Source organism: Hippocampus bargibanti, linkage group LG01 (genome assembly GCF_051943395.1).
Source record: "Hippocampus bargibanti isolate YZ-2025 linkage group LG01, ASM5194339v1, whole genome shotgun sequence".
In the NCBI taxonomy this organism is placed as follows: Eukaryota; Metazoa; Chordata; class Actinopteri; order Syngnathiformes; family Syngnathidae; genus Hippocampus; species Hippocampus bargibanti.
The window spans coordinates 28,515,747-28,539,104 of record NC_142734.1 but is presented as its reverse complement, the minus strand read 5'-3'; the positions used below and the strand labels follow the sequence as shown (position 1 = coordinate 28,539,104).

Here is a 23,358-nt window from a genome sequence, read left to right as displayed (position 1 = left end):
CCTCTCAACGGCACTCTTGGTTTCAAGATGCAGTGGAGTTTTAAGTACAGTGATTTTCTTTGCATTAACCTTCATATTTAAACCAAGAGTACCATCTGGAGGAATCAAAAAATGTCACAAGTACTTCGTGAAGCTTCGTTTTCCCATCACTATTCAAAACTCATGCCGAGAATATTTATCCACATGATAAATGTAAAGTACAACTGTTTTGTCTCTTCAGAAGTGACGTTTGCTGATTTTATGTCCGAGTGAAGACAAGACAAAAGCCAAACAACTTGCATATTGGTTTAATATGTTGAATTGTCTCATTTTTGATATGTACATTAACATCACAGTGCACATGATCACAGTTCAACAGAGGTGTACCTACGCATGAAGCCAGCTCGGGCGTTATTGCTAGCTCACGGGCATGTTTCTTCTTTGGCGCATGATCAGGGCAGGAAACGTCATTTAAAAAAAAAAAAACGTATCTTTGTAAAATACGCTCAGTAGAAGTCACTTGAAGCCATTTTACAAATTACGGACACAATTTGTCCGGAGACGTCGGTTGTCCTTTAAATTAACGTTGTATGCAGAACTTACTATTTTGACGATTTATTGTTTTTATTGGAAAGCGTAAATTTCATTATTAACCCGTAACCCGGAATGGGATAATGAAAACTGTAGTTTTTACGGCAAAACATATTATTATTAAAACCGGAGTAGTTGTCAGGTATGCATCACTAGCTATAAGGCATCCCCACCACTATAAATGTGACCTACAACTCACGTAAAAGGACAAAAAGGCATTTGAATGAGAGTGTGTCAAAGTGCTCCATCCACTGCGGGCTTCCACGGTAACAAACAGCATCTCACACCTGTCACAACACAAGCACTATTTCTTAGTGCCACAAAAAATACAGTACGTATGGAGTACATATGTAACACTGAGGATGTCTTTGTTCATTTATGAGTCCCCCAAATTTTCCCTTTTATGTTCCTTTCACACAGCAGATAAGTCGTCATTTCCGAACTAGGCCACGAGGTCAACTTTTACGAGAAATCCCAGGACGCCTCCCCACAACCCGCCGTGACTGCCGTTGGAGGGTGGCAGGAACGGGTCGGGTGGTGAGGTAATAGAGCCACCTCGGAGCTACTGAGCGGCACCGCTGGGTACACAAGGCTGAGGAAGGAGTCTCTGGTGTGCCTCTTCACCTGTGAAAGCGTGACAATCAGTCAGGATCCAGCAGCTATGAGTGAATCTAATGGAATCATTTTTAATAATAATAATACATTTAATTTATAAGCGCCTTTCAAAACTCTCAAGGACACTTTAAAGGACAACCGAGGTCACTTTCTTGAATATGATTCAAATAGTTCTGAAGAGGAAAGCATACATGTTTGCAATCGATTAAAGAATTTATTCCATGCCATTTTGAGGCAACATTGGGGAGAAATGATCACCAGAAAAGAGGCACAAAATGGCGACCTCCTGTGGCCACCTCCGTGTCCACAGGCTGATAAATTCCTTATATGGAGCTTGGACACCCTCTTCTGGCAGCTTTTGGGTGCAACAAGGTTTTCAGACCAAACAATACAGCAAAATACATTGAAGTGATGGAAGGACTGCTACAATGTGTCTTTTTTTTCGGACAGGGGCCTTTCCTTTAGTGACGTCACGTACGGACTCATCACCAACTCTAAAACAAGACTTCCTGAATATTCAGCCCGAGTCTTAAAACGTAAAATATAGCTATATGTGGTGGAATCTTTGTAAAATACGCTCAGTAGAAGTCATTTGAAGCCATTTTACAAATTATGGACACAACTTGTCCGGAGACGTCGGTTGTCCTTTAAAGTCACATGATTTTTTTTTTGTTTTATACATTTTCTTACGCAATGTAACATTGATTTTCCTAGTATACATACAAGGCTGTCTGTCGGTCACTTAAAATGATTACATTTACCACATGATTAGCATGATTAGTAGTGATGGGCAAGTGAAGCTTCATGAAGCACTTTGACTTCTGCAGATGGCACTCTTGTTTTAAAGATGCAGTGAATTTTTAAGACATTTCCTTTGCACTAAACTTCATATTCAAACCAAGGGCACCATGTGGAGGAGTCAAAAAAAATATCACACGTGCTTTGTTTTCCCATCACTTGTGATTAGCATCATGAGTGTTTCACAGTGGACATGAGTGACAGCAACAGTACTTTTTTTTTGTCAAATTAAGAGTTTGGAACATTAAGTAGACCAGTGCCCATTTTGTTCATTGTACCTTGGTGTTGTGTCACCTTTTTTTGTTTGTTTTGTTTTTTTGCAGCGCCTGTCTTTTGTTTTTGTGAGAAATGTAAATTTCTCCATTGTGAGACAGATAAAGGCTCATCGAATCTAATCTTATTACATTTTAACTATTCCCCATTCTCCAATATAGATGTTATCTTAGCTTGACTTCTGGAAAATACATTTAAAAATTGTTTTAATACCATTCAAGGCCTTAACTTTACTCAAATCATTTTGAATGGCTTTTTAATGACCTACAGTAAATGCTGCTACTTAAAGATAAGACCACCTGTTTGAAGAAGGCGTGGCTCATGAGGGCAGAGGCCGTCGGTCTGAAAGGAGCACAAAATCCTGAGGTCAGCTTTAAAGCAACCAAGCCCGACACTTTTCGGACAAGATGAGCCAGACCTGCGCTCGGGCTGCTGCTGCAGACACAGTTGCACCAAATTGTGCAAAGTGGCAGAGTGATTTTTGGGTCCGGGACTCCGAGGTCCTTCTGTAACGGGTTGAGGGGCACCGGTGCTGGTAGTGGCGCTCTCTCCCATGCCAGAGTCCACCCCAGACCGGGACACCTTAAGTGCCCCCAGCTCCCCAAGAGGGAAGAGAGTCGTGTCGGTCAGGCAGCGGTGCAAACCGCGCAGCTTCAGGAGCAGGGTCTAAATAAAAAAATAAAAAAAAACTCAACACACTGAGCGAACGGGCTGTCCGTTTGTCCCACAAAGCCGACATGTACCTCAGTGAAGAAAATAAACACACCAGACACACCCGCTAGTGATGGTAAAACGAAGCTTCATGAAGCACTTGTGATATTTTTTGACTCCTCGCGATGGAACTCTTGGTGGATTTTTGAAACACTTCCTTTGCACTAATCTTAATATTTAAACCAAAAGCATCATCTGGAGGAGTTAAAAATATCCCAAGTCCTTCATGAAGCTTCATTTTCCCATTACTACTTAAAAGTGAGAGAGTGTGAGTACTGGTGCCACCAGGATTTTACCTGAGTGGGCGCCATCTGCTGGAAGGGCACCCTGCCGCTCACAAGCTCGCAGGCGGCAATACCCAAACTGTAGATATCAGACTTCACTCCATAACCGTGGAGATCCTACTGAGGGAAACAGAAAAAAAGTTTTTAAAAAAAATTTAAAAAAGAATCGTGGCAGGACGAGAAATGACCTGCTGCAGTAGTTCCGGGCTCAACCAGGGCAGCAGGGCCGGACTGTGGTGGGGCATGTCGAACACGGCCCGCATCCGCTTCCCTTCTCGAATCATACTGTAAACACAGTGCAGTCCCGACAGGTAGACGCGGCCTTCTTCTGACAAGAGGATGTGGCTGGCCTTCACACCCCTGAGCATCAAAGAGGGTTGAGGGTGACCGCTTGTGTGCTCAACTCCCCTCAAAAGTTATTCGCGTAAAATCTTCCTTCATGAAATTGCTACCCTCAAATGTCTTAGCATGAGCACACTTTTGTTTAGCCACCACAAATTCACCTTTTAACAAGTGATGGGACAACGAAGCTTCATGAAGCATTGGTGATATTTTTTGACTCCTCCAGATCGTGCTCGTGGTTTAAATATTAAAGGACAACCGACGTCACTTTTTTGTTTCTTAACTGACATCAGAAAAACGTTTTATAGCATCTAAAATACCCAAAACACGCAGTAGGATATTTTTATTCAAATGCAAAACACCAATAAAAATGACTTAAAGTGTCCAAAATCTGCAAAAAATTGAGCTGTGAATTGGGCATTTTCAGAAAGTCCCGCCCCCAATTCGTGACGTAACGCCAAGACGTCTTGCATTGCTGCAGAATCAAAACAATGGCTTCAGAATCGGATAATATGCTTTCTTGTTACACATCCAGTTAGGAATATGATTCAAATAGTTCTGAAGAGGAAAGCATACATGTTTGCAATCGGTTGAAGAATTTATTCCGCGGCATTATGAGGCAACATTGAGAGGAGATCTCAACGAAAAAAGAGGCACATAATGGCGACCTCCTGTGGCCACCTCCGTTTTCACAGGCTGATAAATTCCTTATATGGAGCTTGGACGCCATCTTCTGGCAGCTTTTGGGTGCAACACGAGGTCCCCAGACCAAACAAGTACAGCAAAATACATTGACGTGATGGAAGGATTATGGACACAACTTGTCCGGAGACGTCGGTTGTCCTTTAAGGTTAGTGCAAAGGAAATGTCTTAAAAACCCACTGCATCTTCAAACCAAGAGTGCCATCAAGAGGAGTCAAAAACTATCAAGTACTTCATGAAGCTTCACTTGCCCATAACAATTGTTGACATCTTTTTTTTTGTCCAAAACTTTTTTGTGGACAAAAAAGCTTGGTTTAAAAAATCTGACCCACCCCCAAATGCACTTAAATGGTCATCAATTGCATGTGGATTTTCACGATGCACCAGCTGGCTCACTTCTGAGCCCTCCAAATATCAGTGACCCCCCCCCACTCTATAGTTTTATGTTGCAATATCATCTTTGGCAAATATTGCTGGTCAGGAACCGAGTGGTCCTCCAGTATTAAAGTTACATATCCCTGATGTAGACTGTACACACCAAAACTGGAACACAGTGTAAATATTGAGGACTATTTTTATAAAAATATATAATAATAATAATAATAATAATAATAATAATAATAATAATAATAATAATAATAATAATAATAATAATAATAATACATTTCAATTATAAGCGCCATTCAACTTTACAGTCACAGGATAAGTTTTTCTGCGGGTGAGCAGCGGCAGCAGCCACACGCGCCAGCGTTCACTCAACCCGGAAGTAACTCAAACAGATAGAAAGTTAGCTAGCTAGCTGATACATAGCTATCGAGATAGCTGGCTAAACAGCTAATAATAATAATAATAATTATTATTATTATTATTATAATAATAATAAATTTCATTTATAAACGCCTTTCAAAACTCTCAAGGTCACTTTACAGTCACAGGATAAGTTTTTCTGTGGGTGAGCAGCGGCAGCCACACGCGCCAGCGTTCACTCAACCCGAAAGTAACTCAAAATACGTAGCTAGCTAGCGAGCTATACAGCTAAATGATAGCTAGCTAGATAGCCAGCTATCATAGTGTGAATTTCACATTGCATTTTCAAATTTGGAAACAAAGCCAACGCCTACCTGTGAACGTAGCCCATGCAGTGCAGATAGTCCAACGCTTGCAAGACGCCATGTAGGAGGTACGCTATTAAGGACTCGCTCATTCCATCGGGGAAATACGTTCTCATGAGAAAGTGAGCAGAGCCTGTAAGCGGAAGGGAGGGAGGAAGGGAGGGAGGGAATAAGAGGGCTGCACCAGCTCTCAGCCGATATGCTTCCGCGGGAGGCTTTTGCGGATTGGCACGAACTGACCGTAGGCCATGAGTGGCGTAAGGACCCACAGCTGGCAGCAAGAGCTGAAGACCAGTCGCAACGTCAGCAGGTTTGGGTGACGGACCCGCCCGGACAGGAAAACTTCATTCTGGGAGGGAGGGAGGAATACAGAATCCCATATTTTCTCGCAGAACAACAAACCCTGGCCCTTATCCGAACCCCAAAGTTGACTCAGGCTCACCAGTAGCTGTAGCAGTTCCTCCTGTGTGCACTCATCCAGGTTTGTTTGTTTTATCGCCACCAGTTGCCCAGTTGGAGTGTGACGGGCCATGCGCACCTGGCTCAGGTTGTTGAAACCCCACCCTGTCACACACATGACGGACCTATCGCTTGTGATGGGCAAATGAAGCTTCATCAAGCACTTGTGATCATTTTTCACTCCTGTAGATGGCACTCTTGGTTTACAGATGCAGTGGATTTTGGAGACATTTGCGTTACACTAACTTTCATATTTAAACCAAAAGCACCATCTGAAGGAGTCAAAAAACATCACAAGTGCTTCGTGAAGCTTCGTTTTCCCATCACTACCAATCAGAACCTTGACATCGCTGCTCTGCCAAGTGACCACAACCCGATCAATACAACTATATTATTATTATTAATAATAATAATAATAATAATAATAATAATAATAATAATAATAGCCGGTTGTCTCACCCAGCTCAATGAGGAACTGGTAATGTGTAGGCTCTGCTGATAATGCTGCGATGTTGCTGTCGCCGCATGCCACCTTCGGATGCCGAGGGGTGCTCCCGGAGCCCTGCGTTTCCACGACAACATCCCATAGTTGACATCAAAATGAATGAAAAGTGTGAAATACACTCAAGGAATTGAAGCTTGTGTTTTTAACGTGGCAGAGTGTCAGTTTAATGCCATTTTTTGACGATTTGGGGACAGACCGAGTTTTCTTGGATCCATACGCGTTGAGACAAACCAAAAAAAGACGGCATCAACATTAACTTGTGTCGAATTTTTTGTTTCAGAAATGCAAAGTCAACAAGACCGGTCGGTCCGTCAAGCGTCTTTCTGTCTGTACAATGCGACTGACCGAGCGATTCTGACTGATGTCCTCGTAGCAATCCTCTATGTCCATCGGCTGGACTTGAGTGTGGGAGATGCAGGAGCAGTCCTGGTGAAGAAGGAGCCGATGTCACTCAGAATCACTGGCACAAATTTGGCGACCAGTTGGAAAGCTCCTCAAAAGACTTACCAAGAAAGACATGGAGTCTTTGTGGCGCCGCTCAAATCACAAGTTGTGGCGTTCATCCACCCAATAGCTGCGGAAGACGGTTAGGAAGAAAGATGCACTATTAGTTTGGCATCCAACCACCCTGCATTGGTCTGGCTACCCGTTCAGGGTGACCCCCACCTACTGCCCAAAGACAGCTGGAATAGTCTCCAGCGCCCCCATGACCTCACTGAGGATAAGCAATTTGGATAACAAGCTCGGAGAATGAATGGATGCCCGCAGGACGGTCAACTCAGCAGCTTGGTAGACTGCGACATTAGATGCAAATTTAAATTCAGGTCTGTGTCACGATATGATCTATTGAATTACATGACATAATACATACAAAGTGATCTTGACAAGTGAATTTTGTTTTGAGGTATTTTGTTAAAAATCAACCACATATTGGAACTCATATTTTCACTCTTTTCCGACCTCGATGTATAACTGTTTCTGCTTTAAAAACCGGCTGAGTATTTATAGAACAGCCTAAATGCCCTTACCTTGATCCACAGCTGTGGGTTTTGGATGCATTTGCAGAATAATATTTATGCAAAACGTGTTTCTATCTTCACGTTTTCAAACGACATCGGTCCATTTCGCGAATCGAATACAGACACTCAACATTTTCGCTTCAGTTGAAGGTATACAGTATTGTGCAAGACATTTAATTTAACACAGATGACTGTCTGTCGCGTGGTGATGACGAAATATCGGTTACCGTCGCGTTTTGGAGAGTCGTTTCTTAATATGCTCCGCCCCCACTTCCTCTCTTAGCGTGTCGACTTTTGTCGAGAGAGACCTTGGCAAATCCTCGGGCGCGTTTCATCGGAATACCTCATGTTGTGGAATAATATCGATAAAGGGTGAGGCCGCTTTTAAATTATATTTCATCATTTGCGATGCTCGTTTTCGAGCGGAAGTTCTCGCTTGCATGCGATAAATCGAAGCTGTCATCCCGGCGTAATTTACTCTTGAGGATTTTTGTTAAATCCTCATAAAAAAACGAGAATTTGATTAATCTGATGAGGGATTAACATCTTCGTTATCACCAATTAAAATAATACCCTCGCACGTGGAAAGCGTAATGACGATTTCGCGATCAATGTGTTCGCAGTGACAGTGGCTAACGAAGAGCTAGCATCTTTGCGTTTAATATTTTACTTCTTTTTTTTCTTTGGAATTCGTGGTAACATATTAAATGATGTGCACTGCATTCCTCAACTAAACGATTTTTATGATTTTCGAGATCACGTCAAAATGCTTTTCAGCGAGCGACGCCTCGTACGCAAAATTAGCATTGATGAATAGTGGCGACTTCCTCATCCCCCAAAAAAAGAACTTCCAAAACAAAGACAGATGTTGATTTTGATCGCAACCTAAATTGAAATAGACGTTGAAATTGAATTAAAATTGATCCAGTTAAGCAAATGCATGTATAAATCTGACTCATGCGATGACTCCCACTCAGTCACACGCTCAATCTCAACGCTGTCGAAAATTTGAAATATCTCAAATGACCTTTAGCTGTGTTTATTATTAATAAGCCCTTTGGAAAGTTACCCTATTCGTTATTAATAAATGATATAGGTTTGCAACTGCTATCGCTGCAAGTGTTTCGTTTTCTTTTTTTCAAAAGACCGTTTCTACAGGATTTATTGGGAATTCACATTGTCCCATCACTGGCGTGATATTTTTTAGAACGGACGTGACCTTGGTGGCCGCCTGGTTCCCACGGGCAACATGTTGATGACCCCTGGTCAACAGTATGTTGCAACACAAATGAGCAATGGCGTTTCTTGTGCGTGCAAGTATTCAGTCAAATTGCCTGATGTTCTTATTGATGTCACAAGTGTTGACAGTCGTTGTGCACAACATTGGTTTGAATATTTTGCTCAACACTTTCGGGCACGCTTCTCTTATGTAAGCAGAGGCTGAGCTTTTTCCAAGGATTTACTCACACACTCACTCACACACACACACACACACACACACACACACACACACACACACACACACACACACACACACACACACACACACACACACACACACACACACACACATGCTTGTGAGCTGGCCACAAGGCCAACAACACTGGCAGTTGCTTTGCTAGGAGGCAAGCATCTATTCGTGTCACATTTACTTTATTCTTTCGGAGGGTATCAAGTATCATCACTTCAGTTGTCCCATCACATTGCATAATTCAGTGTTGAATGAAAGAAAGTTGTTCTTTTCTTCTTTAACATCTCTTCCAGCAGGTAATGGTGTGAGGCTACTATCGACGACGGTTAGGATATGTGACCCCCACGCCGGATTTCTCCTCCGAACATGTTTGAATTCAAACCGCGAGCTGTAGAGAAAAAGGAGTCCAGCACAGAGACAGGTGCACATGTGCTACAATTTAATCTCACCTGGTGATGGGCAAGTGAAGTTTCATGAAGCACTTGTGATTTTTTTTACTCCTCTAGATGGCACTCTTGGTTTAAATAGGCAATGGATTTTCAAGACATTTATTTTGTAGTAAACAGAGAGCACCATCAGGAGGAGTAAAAATAAAAAAAGTGCTTCATGAAGCTTCATTCTATATGGCACTCTTGGTTTAAGGATGCAATGGATTTTTAAGACATCCATTTGCACCAACCTTCATATTTAAAACCAAGAGCACCATCTGGAGGAGTCAAAAAGACAAGTGCTTCATAAAGCTTTGTTTTCCTTTCACTAATCTCAACACGATTGGGCACTACAAGACAACGCTGCAATAAAGAAAAAAAAACTGTCAAGTTATTCTTGCTGACATTTGGAGGAGTCAAAAAATATCATTCTGAAATCATGACTTGTGCCGCACAGATGAAGGTCTTGGGAGCAGCAGCAAGCACTATGGCTCCAGCTCAGTGGGTTCCACTTCGGTGGAGTCGGGGTCCTTCTACTTGTCAGACAGCCAAGACTGGGTGGTTTCCCCAGGCTGCTCCCCCGAAGAAGGCCCTGCCCGACGCAACGCTATCTCCCCCATGCTGGCGGAGGAAACTTTCCGCTACATGGGTAAGCTTGCGGTTTAAAATCATTTCATCCATTTAGCCATTATCTTGAATAGAGTGGAATGAATAGTAATTTAAAAAATGAAATGGCAGTTGTTAAAAAATAAATGTATAGAAGAGTAGCGCTTTGACAAATCTTTGCTGCCCTTCTTTACCTCAGGTGTCAAAGTCGAGGCCCGGGGCCAAATCTGGCACGCCGCATAATTTTATTCGGCCCGCGAAAGCAAATCAAACTCGTGAAATTTCATGACACTCGCCAAAGTCCGAACCAAAATTGTCGTAGGTAAACCACAATTACAGTCATTATTTTTGGCTTGTGATTAGAAAACTAGTTATTCATTAATTTGTTGTTCACTCTAGATGTAAAATGTGGAGGGGATGAAACATTCTAATGGCTTCCCAAAATTCATGACGGCCCTGAGAGGAAACCGTAACTGCAATGTGGCCCGCGGCAAAAAATGACTTTGACACCCTTTTTCTATTCGCTTTGTCTCATCCTTCAGACATGTTCCTTAAGAAAAATATGGATATAAAATACATACATGCGACTACTCGAGACACTGGCAGGCAGATGGAGTTAAAAATAAATCCTTACTGATACCTTAAACACGATACTGTGTCTGTGTGCGCGTGTTTACGTGAGTTTGTGTGTATCCGTGTCCGTCCTGTGGACACGTGAAGGCTCTCCATTTACAGTACTCGATCTCCATCCTCTTTAATTCCAGTCACGGGGATTACACTGGCTCTGACACTGCACATGGTCATCACATGTTGGCTTTGACATTATCCGCTTTTACTCTTTTAAGCTGTTATTCTTCCTCTTTTGTATTAAATATCTCACTAGCCTACCTCTCTTTGGACCACCCATCTCGTACCTACTCTGCTTCCCACAACTTGTCCAAAGGTATCTTTCTTGGCGCATTCGCTTAGCATGACCGATGTGGCTCCCACATTAGCATTTCTAGATGGTCGTCCAGTCAATCCACAGCTTTTATAGTTTCTTCCGTATAATGTGTCACAAGATGACCACGAGCAACTACTCGACAGCTATACGGCTATCTTTTCGAGGCGATTGGACTATTTGTGGCAATGGGAAGACATTTCCTTCCTTGCTCGTAAGGAAAATAACCACTTAATGGATTCTTGACTTTATGAATATGATATTGGCTGGTTAAAATATATTGGAGCATACAACAGGGTTCACCAACCATCGAGCAGTAAAGTGTGATTGCATTTTTTTTGTGGAATAGTGTATATTAGTGATGGGCAAGTGAAGCTTCGTGAAGCACTTGTGTTAGTTTTTGACTCCACTCGATGGCACTCTTTGTTTGAAAAATGCAGTGGATTTTATAGACATTTCCTTGGCACTAACCTTCATATTTTAACGAAGAGACTCTTGGTTTAATGATGAACACCATCTGGAGGAGTCGAAAAACATCACAAGTGCGTCATAAAGCTTCGTTTTCCCATTACTAGTAATCTTTGAACTGGGTTGCACGCACAACAACACACGACTAAATTCATGACACTCATTTGCATTTACAGTAAAATAGCTAAATACAATGTTTGAAGATTAAAAATGCGATGAAACGAAAACTTTTTTTCACACCAAGCTATTTCATGTTGCTTGTGGTCTCGTAAAAAAATACTTTCATGTTCAATATTGTGGGATTTCCTGAATGCGCAACCTGCATGACGCCTGTGCTCTTTTCCCCAAATGATCTTAACCTATCCTAAGTCCTCAGTTCTGATCGTGTGGAGCAGATGACCAAGACGTACAATGACATCGAAGTGGTCACTCACCTTCTGGCTGAGGTGGGTATCGCGCCGTGCCCGTTCGTTTTGGTTGCCATTCGTGACCACATTAACTCATTCACTGCCATTCAAGAGTTTTTTCGGGAATTGAAAATATGACAAAGAGCGACATTCCGAAATTTGTTTGGGTTTAGTTTTTTTCATGCTTGGATTGGATTGGATTTGCCTTTATTAGTCTCGCAGTGGAGAAATTTACATTTCATTGGGTGCCGATAAAGCGCTCTGGCAATGTTTTTCCCTTCCACAAGAGGGCATCATTTCTCTTTTTTCCATGTTAGCGCTTCGTTCAAGCTTCAGTTGTTGAAGTGCTATATAAAACAATATGTATGTATTGCATTCTATTTTGGACAGCCACCCTCGTTTCAAGCTCATATAACTCCAGACCCATATAATTGAGGAATTAACTCTTCTGATAGAAGAAGAGAGTCAAAGGTTATTTACGGTGCATTGAATGTTTATGTAGTCCTAAAACTCAATATTCTGTGGGTGCTGGAATTTGAGTGACAATGACAAAAATCCTGGCACTGGATTGGACATATTTTTGCACATGTCTGGATGTGAATGAGTTAATAATTCCCTTGAGTCTATTTTTTTTCTTCAATGGTCAGCGTGACAGAGACCTGGAGCTTGCAGCTCGGATCGGACAGTCGCTTCTGCAGAGGAACCACCTGCTGCAAGAGCGCAACGAGGCTGTGGAGGAGCAGCTAGCACAGACCTTGGACCAGGTAGTTTCAAACCTTATTTAAATCGGGAACAAAAGAAATCTGTCAAAATGACATTGGGTTTAAAAAGTCTACAAACCACTGTTTGGGTGCCAGGTTTCACAAAAATAAATCAATCAATAAATAAACACCAAAAAATAATGACTTGGTGGATAAGTGAATAAACAAATAAATACATTTCCCCAATTCAATTGAACTATAATCTTAGAAATCATTTGAAAACTAAACTGAACCTTGTCCAACGTGTCACATTCTCCCCCCTCATTGTCAAACATGCCCCGTGAGCAGGTTCACCAGCTGCAGCATGAGCTCAATAAGAAGGATGAGTTGCTGCGCATGGTGGCCAGCACCTCCGAGGAGTGTGACGGAGACTCTGCTGCATCAACACCAACCAAGCAGCCTCATTTAGGCGGCGGCGGCACCGCTGCCGCGCTCAACCGGCTTGAGTCGATGCAGTGTAAGCTGCAGGAGCTGGAGGAGGAGAACCAAGCCCTGAGGTCTGAGGTTAGTGGAGAATTTGGATGCTTGGATTTAATCTGTGATGGAAGAAAATTGGCCAATTCTTAACATTGTGACTTCTCCCAGGCCTGCCAGTTGAAGAGGGACACAATGACCTATGAGGAGAAGGAACAGAAGCTTGTGAGCGACTGTGTCAAGGAGCTCCGTGAGTCATTTTTTTTCCTTTATGTGGATTCGTTTTTTTCTTGAAAGGTCTGGATAATCCAGCGCATGTCTGAACGACAACGGTTTCCTTGCATTACGTGACTGACACGTCGTGTGATGTGCCGCGCATCATCTTTTGTGATTGGTCCATTTCGTTCACACTTATCTAATTTGATCCTCCCCGTTGCCTCTGTCACAAACTCAACAACGTCTGATTAGAAACAAACCCTATTGAAAGATTACCTGCAAATGTTTTGAGCTAAAAATGTAAATCCAATCAGGTTATACTGAGACGGTGATTCTTTCTGTCACCACACGGGGGCGACTGTGTACCACTAGTTTCTACATACCATGCTGTCAATTAGTGATGGGAAAATGGCAAACTGGACCAGGCACGGGTCAGTCTTGGGGCACGTATAAGCAACCATGGGGAACTTCCACTCACCTCTAGGGCTATTTTGACTCTTTAATGAAGTTCAAATGCATGTTTTTAGTACAAATGGGCAAGTGAAGCTTCATGAAGCACTTGTGATAGTTTTCGACTCCTCTAGATGGCACTCTTGCTTTAAAGATGCAGTGGATTTTGAAGACATTTCCTTTGCATTAACCTTCATATTTAAAACAAGAGCACCATCTGGAGGATTCCAAAAAAGCATCATGAAGCTTAGTTTTCCCAGCACTTCTGTCAATATGTACGTCTTTTTGTTTCTTCTCCCTTCGCGTTTAACCAGTAATATAGATTATATGGATTTCTTTTTTTTGGGGACAAAGAAAAGTATTTGCGAAAGAAGGTATGTCAACCAAAATGACATTCAGTTGTCACATCAATACATCAATTCACACAAATATTTTTGAAAAGCTCATCAGGTTTAAAAGTTTCCTTTTATCATCCTTTCTTTTCTCATCATTGCAAATATTCGGTGAAAGCAATGCCGTGGATTCACGTAAACGCTGCAGCATTTCCTTTTCCAACCTGTTACAGTATATTTTGGGCTCCCTCACCTCAGGTCAGTCCAACACTCAGATGGTGTCCATGACCAATGAACTGTCCCAGAAGAACGAGGAGCTGGTCAGATACCAGGAGGAAATTGCTCAGTTGCTGTCGCAAATTGTCGAGCTGCAACATCGGGTGAAGGAGGTGAGGAACCAGCATGTTACATAATCTCTATTCGTGATAGGGAAAACGAAGCTTCATGGAGCACTGGTGATATATATATTTTTTGCCTCCTCTGGTTGGTGCTCTTGGTTTAAATGTAAAAGTTAATTCAAAGGAAATTTCTTACAAATTCATGACATCTTTAAACCAAGAGTCCCATCTAGATGAGTCAAAAACTGTCCCAGTTGCCTCATGAAGCTTCACTTGCCCATCACTACTCTCTAGTTCATAGTAGGTCTGAATTATTCAGCCCCAATGAATATTGAATTCTTCCAAAAAGTCACCAAGCGCTCATGATGTTGTCACTCTTGCTGTTCAGCTTGCTTTGGAGAAAGAAGAGCTGAGGATCCACTTGCAGGCATCCAAAGAGGCCCAGAGACAACTCACAGCGGAGGTACCGCGTCACGCAGACGCACGTGCGTTCTTGAAAATGTCCTGACTGAATGTCACATCCAAATCCCATGTCCATCGTAGTTGAACGAGCTGGCCGAAAGGAACGCAGAGTGTGTCGAAATGCTACACGAGTCGCAGGAGGAGATCAGGGAGCTCCGCAACAAAGACACTCCCCCGTCCGGCATGCGACGCCATCTCTCCTATGGCCTCTACCCCATGGTGAGAGGGGCTGGCCTTTGAAAAACGACCACTTGTCATCCACATGATGCTCACCGAACATGTGCCTGCGCAGGAATCACTGGCCGCCGAGATTGAAGGCACCATGAGGCGAGAGCTGTGTGTCGACGAAGAGACCGCTTTTCAGGACCAGAGGTGAGAAAAATGGCGTCCGAGAGTTAGTCACAGTTCATCTTACTCGTCTGTGGAATTGAGTGCTAACATCACGAAGTTGGGGGGGGGGGGGGGAGATGTCACAGTCACGGTTTAACCCTTTCAACTGATACGACAATGGACATTCCATCACATTAGCAGGTTACATGGTGCATGAAAGGGTTAAAAGTGACCTTAAAACTAGTGATGGGCCAGTGAAGCTTCATGAAGCACCTGTGATAGTTTTTGACTCTTCTAGATGGCACTCTTTGAAGATGCAGTGGATTTTGAAGACATTTCCTTTGCGTTAAAATCAAGAGCACTTTCTGGAGGAGTCAAAAAATATCACAAGTGCGTCATTACGCTTCTTTTTCCCATCATTACTACGAAATACCGGAATTTTCGGAGTACATAGTGCACCTGATTATTAGCCTCACCGAGTACACTTTTAAAGGAAAAAAACACTTTGTACATGCATAAACCACACTTGTCTATAAAGCACACGTTCCCAAATTGAAACATGAGATGTTTATAAAGAAACCTGATACACAGAAAACCGTTTTAATAATATAGCTTAACTTTTGTTTCAAAACAGTGCCTTTTACGCGGCACTAACACGACAAGCATTATGGTAGCAACACAGCCCAAACACAGCCGGTTAAAAAAACATGCCGGTAAACTCACTGAGAAAAGGAAGTAACAGCAGCAACACGTTAGCACTCGCTAAAAGGTCTGGGTACAAAAACATTACAAGTCACGGAAAGCCGTCCTCATCTTCCTCATGTAAACTGAAACCATGGAAGTCTTCCTTTTGTGTGTCGGATTGAAATAGCGTCCGATATTCTTCACCACACACACTCTCATTTTCTCCTTCATTGTCGCTGTGTCACTGAGGTAGTTACTCCCGAATTGTGCTGTCCTCTCCGTCACGTCGCAGACCGGCTTTTCGAAACCTGTGTTTCCAATTTTTTTTCATGCTCCATGCTGTCAGGATCCACTGGCAGACTTGTGCAAAAGTTGCTCTTGGCATACGGCCAGTTTTGGGGAACGATTTCTTGCCGCTGGTTATCCAAGCCTCCCATTCAACTCAGAGGGCCATTTTCAATGCACGATTCACACACGTAGTTACATTAAAATTGCGTCTTCCTCTGCACATATATTCGCCCTGTCTCACTATTACCTTTAGTGCTCGAGCGCCCCATGGCAGCCGTTAGAAAAAATGCATAAATTGGCTGCATCGTTGCTTAAACCGGAGGGTTGAAAGCTTGTGAAAAAAATCGAGCCTTATATTCCGGAAATTATGCCACACAAAAAAAAACACACAAATGTCTCAAATGAGCTTTTTTAACAGACCATAATAAGTATGAATACCTTTTGGACTGACTTGCTGAGGAGCGGTTCTATTAAAAAAAAACTGGGCAGGATCTTGACAGTGACAGTGGGATTCTCTCTCATTTTACGGTCCGTCGTATCTAATGGAACTTCCACCCCAGGGTTGGCCAAAAGAGAGTTTTCCAGACAGTGCGCTCCATCAACGCTTTAACATCCCGGACCCATTCAGAAACCCCGCCCATTCCCGGTTCTGGACGGAACTCTCTGGTGATGACAGCGCAGCCCTTCCCCTCTTCTCACGGGTAAGTCAGGACTGTAAATCGGGAGAACCTGAGAAGACGAATGTGAACATTTTGTTTTCATTTTGGGTTTTGAAGAGATGAGTTGCCACAGGGCCAGCCGGGTTCCCCGGGTGGGAACGACCTGACGAAAGCGTTGCATCGCCTGACGCTTCGGAGGCAGAACTTCTTGTCAGAGCACCAGTTCTTCAAGGCGGAGCGGGAGAAAAAGTTGCAGAGCCTCGCCGGCGCCGCCAATGCTCATGATGTGGGGAGCGGTTGCGGCTCGCCAATGGCCAGCACGTTCTCCTCCTTTTCCAATCTGTCCGAACTCTCCATCGGCTCCAGCGTCTTCAAGACTTTCCTGCCAGAGAAGCTTCAGATTGTCAAACCGATGGAAGGTAATCCCGAAAGCCGCAACTCTGCTTAACCGCGTCATCAGTAGTGAACGAAGCTTCATGAAGCATTTGTGATATTTGTTGACTCCTCCAGGTGGTTCTCTTGGTGTAAATGTAAAGGTTAGTTCAGGGTTCGGGAACCTTTTTGACTCATAGAGCCATAAAAAAAATATTTTGAAATCTTTTTCAGTGAGAGCCACACACGCGCAAACACGCACGCGCGGCTTCGTTTCAACAAAATGTCAGAATATATTATTTAAAATAACTTTATGATAATACTCACCATTAATATGAATAGTTTTCAGTTCCTCATGATTGGTAAAAAAAAAAAATCCAGCCAAACGATCGGAATGAAAGTCAACTTGCTGGGTCCATAAGGCGGAGCAACTGCTAGCCAGCATACACACTGGTCATTAGCTTGCACGCTTGCTTTCTGCTGTCTCTCATAGAAGTATATTGATGCTAACGTTAGCATGAGGCTTGTCAAAGTGCCACTGATGTTCAACTGTTTCATTCATGGTATTGTTTCATTGCAAATTAGAATCACGGCAGAACTTTTTCTCTCCACAAAGGCGAATCCTTCCGTCCATTCAACCTGAAGTGTACGATACGTACTCGTCATTTTTTTTACTCGTCAGGCTTATTTATAAAGGGGCGTTTACCTGTATCGACATCAACGGCCATATGTCAGTATCATCCAATCAAAATTGCGCTTTCCGACAACTGCCACCCAAACTGGAAATGAACAGCGAAAAAGCGAGAATATTTAGTTAGTTTTATCGGCGAGCCAGTGTGCCTTTCAGTGTGGAAAATACGGTACTAATATGCTCGCGAGCCATAGGTTCCCGACACCTGGGTTAGTTCAAAGGAAACGTCTTAAAAATTAATTGCATCTTTAAATCAAGATTGCCATCTAGAGGTGTCAAAAACTGTTACAAGTGCTTCGTGAAGCTTCACTTGTCCATCACTAGCCAACAACATGACACTCTTTTTTTTTTTTTTTTTTTTTTTAACTTTAGGCTCCTTGACGCTCCATCACTGGCAGCAGCTTGCCAAACCCCACCTGGCCACCATCTTGGACCCGCACCCCGGCGTCGTCACTAAGGGTTTCCGTCCGCTCGCCCAGGATGCTGTTTACCGGTTGAACGACATGGAGGAAGATGAGGAGGATGAAGCACGCCGAGAGAGGGAGGCTGGCGTCTTGGAGAAAGGTGCGGCCGAAAGAGGCAAAGAGGAAGACGAGGAGGAAGCTGGCATTGTCTTCAAAGTGCGCTGCTCGTCTACGCCTGACCAAAAGAAAGACAGAAATGTCTCAGGCACGCCTCTACCTGATGCTCCTCTCTCGCCATCCCGGACGCTCTCCTCTGCCACCGTCGTCCCCGAGGCATCCGGCCCATCGTCTCATCCTGCGCCAAATGTTTCCATGACAACAGTCCAGTCGAGCACTTCAATCTCAGGTAAAAGAAATTGTGATTTAAAAACGCGCACGCACACACACAATACAAACAATAAATATAGATTTATATAGCGCTTTAACAACAGCTGAAGCTGGAACAAATCAGAATCATATCTTTATTGCCAAGTATGTGGAACACTCAAGGAATTTGCTTCTGGTAGAACACGCTACACTAGTATCATCATCAAAAAATTGCAAAGAGGCACTACAGTTCAAGTCAAACTCAAAGTCAGCTTTATTGTCAAATATGCTAATATGCATGACATACAGCACAGATGAAATCGCTGTCCTCTCTGACCCAGCGTGCAAGGCTCTTATACTGACTTTAACAAACATAATAAACACGAAAATGCCAATTTGACGCGAGAGAGAGAGGGGAGCCGCTGCGTGTTCATGCGCCGCCATCTTGGGGTTACTGTTTAAATGTCTGCTGGACTTGGTGCGTATGGATCAACAAAGCGATTAACATGGACAAGTATCATGTACTGGAAATAAAGCACTCACAAAGATAGTAAAAAAACACCACTTCAAATATATATACAGTAAAGTCTCGTTATATCGATATCGGATATATCGATAGTCCCGGTTATATCGATACTATTTCTATGCACACACGGAGAAAATTACATGCAAACAGGGTCGGATATATCGATAGTCCCGGTTATATCGATATTTTTTAGGACTCCCTTGAATATCGATATAACGAGACTTTACTGTAATTGGAAACAAACATTTCAATATAGCAATATTTGGTATTGATACAAGAAAACAAATTTTAAAAATACTTAAATATGGACATATTTTTCCCATAGAATAGTCTTTTTCTAACCATAATATCCATGACTGCTCGTGATGGGAAAATGAGGCTTCATGAAGCACTTGTGATATGTTTTTTGACTCCTCTCGATGGTGCTCTTGGTTTAAATCAGAATCAGATAGCCTTTAATAGTCCCCCAATGACGAAATTTGCAGTCCACAGCAGCAATTTGAAGGGGGTGTGGGGGGTCAAAAGATAAAAAACAATGTATTCTAAGCATAATAAAAAATGTCAGAACTATGAAGAAATATGAAGTTTAATGCAAAGGAAATGTTTTGAAAAATGCACTGCGTTTTTAAACCAAGAATGCCATCAAGAGGAGTCAAAAACTATCACGAGTGCTTCATGAAGCTTCACTTGCCCATCACTACTTTTTGCTGCTGGCAGCCAATCATATTGCACGCGGCTCAGAGGTCCTCTCAAAGAAACAAACTCCTTAGTGGTGATATTCATTATTAGCAGTAATTGACTTTAAAAGTCACAGTAAATAGTCAAATGAGTTCCCGGCCCATTGCCTACGATTGAAAATGTAAATGCTCGGCGAGCCGAAAACAACCGAACTTGGCCCCATCCATCCCAGCAAGTTTGAGCTCTCCATATGGATTTCATTGCAGTCTCATCTTCGTCTGCAGTCCCGAATCCCGTCAAGTGTCAGAGCTCCACCTTCTCCACCTACACTTTCACCACCTGCCGCATCTTGCACCCTTGTGATGTCACGCAAGTCACAGAAAGGTCAGTCCGCTTCCACGCCGGGAACTACAGTCAGCCAAAGCGATCGTAGTCAATGACATAGACAAGCCACCGGAATTGCTGGCGAGAATTCAATGTGTCTTTATAAATGATGTGAGACGACATATGGAAATGGCATTTGAGTAGTGATGGGAAAAACGAAGCTTCATGACTCCTCCAAATGGTGCTCATGGTTTAAATGTGAAGGTTAGTGCAAAGGAAATGTCTTCAAAACACACGGCATCTTTAAACCAAGAGTGCCATCTAGAGAAGTCAAAAACTGTCACAGGTGTGTCATGAAGCTTCACTTGCACATCACTACCAATAAGGGTGACATGTTCCCCCTCCCCTCTCTGTATAGTTCACAGTCATCTGCCAATGGTAACACGCCGAGCTCCATGAGAACTGGACCCAGCACCCCCCTGACTCCCTGCCGACTCAGCCTGGGCGACGCCGTACCCGCCCGGCGCGCCCCCGCGGCTGCCAGCGGGTTAGCCAAGTTGGTCTTGGAACGAGGCATTTGCGCTCAAGTCTCCACGGAAAGCCCGCTGTTGTGCGCCAAAGCCACGCCCCCTCAACCCCTCCTCCGCCTTCTCCCGGGAACGCCCCCCAACTCGCCCTCGCACTCGCCCGGATCCGAGTGCCGCCAGCTCTCGGCGGACAATTTTCTGGCCTCCAGGCCGGCCGAGTTGTTCCTGCGTGACGTTTACGGCTTGAACCTCGGCCGTTCCCCGCATCCCGACCTACCCAGCCCCTCCCGGAAAAACCCCGCCCCCGTGCCGCCCCCGGACTCTCTTAATGTCAACCTTTTGGAGCGGCTGCGTCAGATGGGATTAACCAAAGTCCCCCAGGCGTCCGCCACCTTTGTGTCGGCCGGCGGCGGAAGCCTGCTGGACGGCCTGAGGCGCAACCACAGCCTTCCGGCAATGATCGGTGCCCGGGCGGGAAAGCCTCCCCCTCCCCCAACCTCCCTGGCGATCCCCCCACCACCTTGGGGCAACCTCAAACAAAAAAGCACAATAGGCACCTCGAACACCCTCCCACCCTCGGGCGAATCCTAGGCTTCTGAAAAGTCCAGCTTATGTTGCCTGTTCCAACGATGACTTGATTTTGAAGCACAACGCATTTCATTTTTAATACTTTTAACAGCTTGCTACCAACATGTCGTGATGGGAAAATGAAGTTTCGTGAAACACTTGTGATAATTTTTTTACTCCTTCAAATGGCGCCCTTGGTTTAAATATGAAGATGAGTGCAAAAGATCCACTGCACCTTTAAACCAAGAGTGCCATCTAGAGAAGTCAAAAACTATCACAAGTGCTTCATGAAGCTTCATTTGCCCTTCACTACCTATCTGCCCTGATTTGAATTTTGAGGGCCTCAGACTGTAGTTCCCGGCGTGGAAGCGGACTGACCTTTCACGCCGGGAACTACAGTCAGCCAAAGCGATCGTAGTCAACGACATAGAGAAGCCACCGGAATTACTGGCGAAAATTCAATGTGTCTTTATAAATGATGTGAGACGACACATGGAAATGGCATTTGAGTAGTGATGGGAAAAACGAAGCTTCATGACTCCTCCAAATGGTGCTCATGGTTTAAATGTGAAGGTTAGTGCAAAGGAAATGTCTTCAAAATCCACTGCATCTTTAAAGCAAGAGTGCCATCGAGAGAAGTCAAAAACTATCACAAGTGCTTCATGAAGCTTCATTTGCCCTTCACTACCTATCTGCCCTGATTTGAATTTTGAGGGCCTCAGCTTTTGTCCCAATGGACTTTCGCTTTACCTTGTTGAAAGGCTCTGGATGTTTTTGTTTTAAAGTTGGAAGCTTGACCACGTGGACCAAAATATCGAGACCGTGTGGATCCAAAGCGCATGATTTAAATGAGCAAAGAAGGTTTTGTGGATGTGAAAGAGAAAGCGATTCCGCTTGTGACGGTTTCAGAAAGGGATGGTGTCGTTTACGTTCGTTCATGTTTGAATCTAGACTTGAACCAAGGGCTTCTTTAGTCGTGGCCTCAAAATGAATGTAGGAATTGAAATATGAGGCGTCCTCGAAAGTATTAAAATATGAAATTCTGAGTAACTATGTTTCCGGGCAAAAATAATAATATGAACACGTTTCAGGCTCATTGTGTTTAAATCAAGGAAAATCACGCTCACGTCTCCTTCCAAACAGTTTTTACTCGTGAAAATTTTCGCTCGTTTGCTCGAGAATCAGCTTGTGGTCAACTAAAACCTTTTAAATCAAGTACCATTTAACAATACGTCTTTTGTTGACAGGTGTTAAAGTATTTAATCTTTTTTTTTTACGTTTTAATCTGATTTTTTTTTTTTTTTTGTATGGCACCCAATTGATCAAGAGACTTTTCAGTCCCTCCCGTGTGAAATGTTTCTTTGCCGGCTTCATTTAGTCATACCCTGCTACTGATATAACCTCTTGTGTAAAATTTCACTGCAAACCAGACCTTGACCATGCATTTTGGGATGCCGACATGACATTCTTCGAGCGGTCCCATCATGTTCATGGGAACTGGTTGAAAGTCTGAAACAAACCAAGAAAGTTGGCTATCATGTGTGTGGTGGATTTACTATTTATTACATTTTTTAATAAGTGGCCTTATGTAGAATTGTTACTCATTTGCCTTGTTGCCACTTGTTGTGTATTATTTACATGTTTTGTGTTTCACTCTGTCCAGACTTCCACTGAGTTACCGCACTTTATTTCTATGTATTTTAAAGTTTGGTTTTATTTTAAAGTTTGGCGCTGATCTATTGATGAAAACGATTCCCCAGTCACAATGTTGATCACACTGCGCTGCAGTGTGTTGTTTCTGTCCACATCTGCAAAAGAAACCATTCTTTTATTTATTTGATTTTTAAGATACTGTTTTTGTGTACTACTTTACACATTTTTTACACCCACTTAAGACATAAAGTTGACCGATTCTATCTTATATACCTATATTTTATTGTGGTTGGATGTCACCGGGTTACGGTTTGTCCTGGCATGAAATTCTCAAAGTAACAACTGTTAATTAATATCTCCCCCCACCCCCATTTTTTACAATAAAGCTATGGGGAAAAACAATTCATTTGTGCTTACTGGAAATATTTGCAACAGGAATTTTATCGAAAAATAAATAAATAAAAATCTGTCCATCTCTATCAATGATGTGTCGTTCGCGAACGAACTCTTAGAGCTATTTGAAGTGAACCACTGGAGCCCTCTGCTTCTGGCAGTCATATAAATAAAACATATACTGTATATTTTTTACATTAGTAATTATTTTTA

At 43.1% G+C, this 23,358-nt stretch overlaps 2 protein-coding genes across 7 annotated transcripts; one reads left to right on the top strand and one right to left on the bottom strand.

Annotated features, from left to right (window-relative positions):
• Window positions 1-271: 271 nt before the first annotated feature.
• Window positions 272-7,588, bottom strand: stradb (STE20 related adaptor beta). 3 transcript variants are annotated; one of them, XM_089008354.1, is made up of 12 exons: window positions 7,400-7,588; window positions 6,879-6,945; window positions 6,717-6,797; window positions 6,326-6,428; window positions 5,850-5,971; window positions 5,648-5,756; window positions 5,417-5,540; window positions 3,440-3,611; window positions 3,264-3,368; window positions 2,675-2,922; window positions 2,556-2,598; window positions 272-1,194 (listed from the first exon to the last, which is right to left on the bottom strand). In XM_089008354.1, exons 2-12 carry the CDS (start codon window positions 6,888-6,890, stop codon window positions 1,033-1,035), a joined length of 1,281 nt encoding a protein of 426 aa, XP_088864480.1. In that variant the 5' UTR covers window positions 6,891-6,945; window positions 7,400-7,588; the 3' UTR covers window positions 272-1,032. The 3 variants fall into 3 exon arrangements, with proteins under 3 accessions (XP_088864480.1, XP_088864489.1, XP_088864497.1); XM_089008363.1 differs by having other exon boundaries at window positions 3,440-3,536; XM_089008371.1 differs by lacking the exons at window positions 6,717-6,797; window positions 6,879-6,945; window positions 7,400-7,588 and having other exon boundaries at window positions 5,850-5,997; window positions 6,326-6,424.
• Window positions 7,589-7,650: 62 nt separating this feature from the next.
• On the top strand, window positions 7,651-23,154 carry trak2 (trafficking protein, kinesin binding 2). 4 transcript variants are annotated; one of them, XM_089008289.1, is made up of 17 exons: window positions 7,651-7,762; window positions 9,155-9,282; window positions 9,747-9,938; window positions 10,779-10,838; window positions 11,673-11,749; window positions 12,358-12,474; window positions 12,760-12,975; window positions 13,057-13,135; window positions 14,142-14,272; window positions 14,610-14,684; window positions 14,765-14,902; window positions 14,976-15,055; window positions 16,546-16,686; window positions 16,762-17,063; window positions 18,080-18,517; window positions 19,966-20,065; window positions 20,424-23,154. In XM_089008289.1, the coding sequence occupies exons 2-17, from the start codon at window positions 9,228-9,230 to the stop codon at window positions 21,121-21,123; spliced, it is 2,901 nt and encodes a 966-aa protein (XP_088864415.1). In that variant the 5' UTR covers window positions 7,651-7,762; window positions 9,155-9,227; the 3' UTR covers window positions 21,124-23,154. The 4 variants fall into 4 exon arrangements, with proteins under 4 accessions (XP_088864415.1, XP_088864407.1, XP_088864423.1 ...); XM_089008281.1 differs by having other exon boundaries at window positions 19,948-20,065; XM_089008297.1 differs by lacking the exon at window positions 10,779-10,838.
• Window positions 23,155-23,358: the final 204 nt, after the last annotated feature.